Source organism: Apis dorsata, unplaced genomic scaffold, assembly GCF_000469605.1.
Source record: "Apis dorsata unplaced genomic scaffold, Apis dorsata 1.3 scaffold_99, whole genome shotgun sequence".
NCBI lineage: Eukaryota > Metazoa > Arthropoda > Insecta > Hymenoptera > Apidae > Apis > Apis dorsata.
Genome location: NW_006263397.1, coordinates 193,337 through 195,608, shown reverse-complemented (window position 1 = coordinate 195,608; position 2,272 = coordinate 193,337). Strand labels below are relative to the sequence as shown.

The following is a 2,272-nucleotide window of genomic DNA, read 5'->3' as shown; positions in this document are numbered from 1 at the left end:
AGAGAGAGAGAGAGAGAGACAGAACGTATCGATTCGTACATGGCGCGTCGATGGTACGCGAGAGTAATTCGATATAATCGGATTATGAGAGCGGCGATATGCGGTCGCAAAAGTGGTCGGTCGCGTCCGCGGCTAGAGCACTCAGTGTTTTGCGGCCTGCCGTGGGGTACGCGTATTAGATTATAAACTTCACAGACCGCAGCCGCTTCTATCCCTCGCCAACGACACATTAGTCTCTCCCTGTCCTCCGGGGAGATCATCGCCGCTATTCTCGCGAGCCTCTTAACCGGCTGGAATTTCAACGAGAATCCCGCCTCGAGCTCTCGATCTGCGGTGAACATCGCGTACAACATGCGCGCATTGTGTCGCGTATAAGAAGCGGGGGTGGGGGGGGAAAAGGTATTCGGAAGCGATACGTGGAATAAATTGTCGTTTCGTCGTTTTTTTTTTATTTTAAATGCGGTAGAAAAACGAATAGACTCGATCGTATTATAGGATCATTTATATGGGGCAAATGATGAGTGAGAATGGAATTTTCATTTTTGTAATTGTTTTAGTATATGTGTATATATGTATCGTTTCATTTTTGTGATCAATCGTTAATAATTCAAAGATTCTATTATAGATGAACCTTTTCGATGACTTGCATCATCTCTTTTATATCCTGATAATTTATCTTATCAAAGAAAACCCTTATCGAAACTCGATATATGTTTTTAAGTTTTAAATCAATCTTAAATCCAATGACTCGATCGAAAATGTTCAATTTCACTTCGGATAGATATTGTTTTATGTAAGACGGGTATCGATCCCGGAATCAAAGTTGTCGAATCCGGTGATCAGCGTGGTACGGGCATCGTTATTTATGCGTTCGATAGAGTAGTAGCGCTAAGACGCGTACTCGAATCGTGGAAATCCCCGGGGCTTATTACGAATTTACGAACAACCTCTCGAGGGAAGCATTGCAATCTATCGGGGCTGTTTGTTGTCGCGTTACATCTGCGCGCTTTTGCCCCATACAGAAATCCAAAAGGCCGCCGTTTGTCCCACCCTATATTCGTGGACGCGGCGTAGGGGACCAGATTCACCCCAGAGTCCATTATTATCCGTGTATTGTATTGCTTAACATTGACTCAATTGCTTTCGAATAACGCGGACGGCTCTCTCTCTTTCTTTCTCTCTCTCTCGTCCGCTTGCTTTTGCCCTCGCCGGCATCAATCGAATTATTCGATTTACTGCTCTTTTCGACGGGGGAGAGAGAGTAAGAGAGAGAAACGCTGACCTTCCTTCCGTCATAACTCAACCACTGTCAAATCTGTCGAGGACCGTAATTTCGCACAAGTTACAAGAATTTGCATTAGACAGCGTATAACGATCGACCCGCGTCCGATCGATTTATAACGCTTGATCCTCCGCGATTACTCCAATCTTATCACGATCGATATATATATTTCTTTATTCCTAATATTTAGAATCTATTCCACCGATTTCGTTCTTCTTCTTCTTACGTTTCCAAGCGAATGAGATCGAGATCTATTTTAAACGGATTCCCGAACAAACGTCCCCCTTCTAAACTCTAATGAAATCCTGCACGGCAACGGTTACACGAGAGCAGCCAGGCTCTCCGCAGTTGTTAGACCGGCGGAATAGAGGAAGAGAAGAGAGGAATAGGGAGAGAACGGGGAGGGATAAAGCACACGATTAACTCGGCCGATCGAATCGTAAAATTCAAGCAAGTTCATGGAAGCCCACGGTTCGTGCTGCCTGTGCGCCGGTGTTTGAAACGGGTGGGTTTTATAGNGGAGCAAACCCTGCCGGTCGAATGGTCGGGACCGTCGGCCGGCCGGACAATCACAACTTGACAGGGAGGTTTAACGAGCCCTATGCTACGTACTCCACCCATCCTACCCTCGGATGGTCATTTAATTATTCGAGNCCCCCGTGGCGTACATACACCACGTATACACGTGAGTTGGCCTATGATCTCGTTATATCAGCCCCTGTGTTTTCGCGTGTGACGCGAACGGTTGAACACGGAGAGACCGCAATGCAGATGTCTGGTTTTGATTGCAGACGACAACCGAGACCTGAACGATCATCCCGAGGACGATCTGAAGAGGCAGAGAAGCAACTACAACGGCGATCAATTGTACTCGAACGTACGTGTATATGTATATACGAGTTTTACATCATAAGTTTTTATCCCTCTTTCCTTACGTTACATTTAACTATATATAGATATAACATATATATATATAAACTTTGGCAAACT

At 45.3% G+C, this 2,272-nt stretch overlaps 1 protein-coding gene across 1 annotated transcript in view; it reads left to right on the top strand.

Moving 5' to 3' along the window:
- Positions 1-2,272, top strand: part of LOC102671115 (paired box protein Pax-5-like) — a 135,173-nt gene that overhangs the window by 124,589 nt on the left and 8,312 nt on the right. The window contains exon 6 of the mRNA XM_031508790.1: positions 2,074-2,171. Coding sequence (XP_031364650.1) covers positions 2,074-2,171 — 98 coding nt within the window. The remainder of the gene's footprint in view (positions 1-2,073; positions 2,172-2,272) is intronic.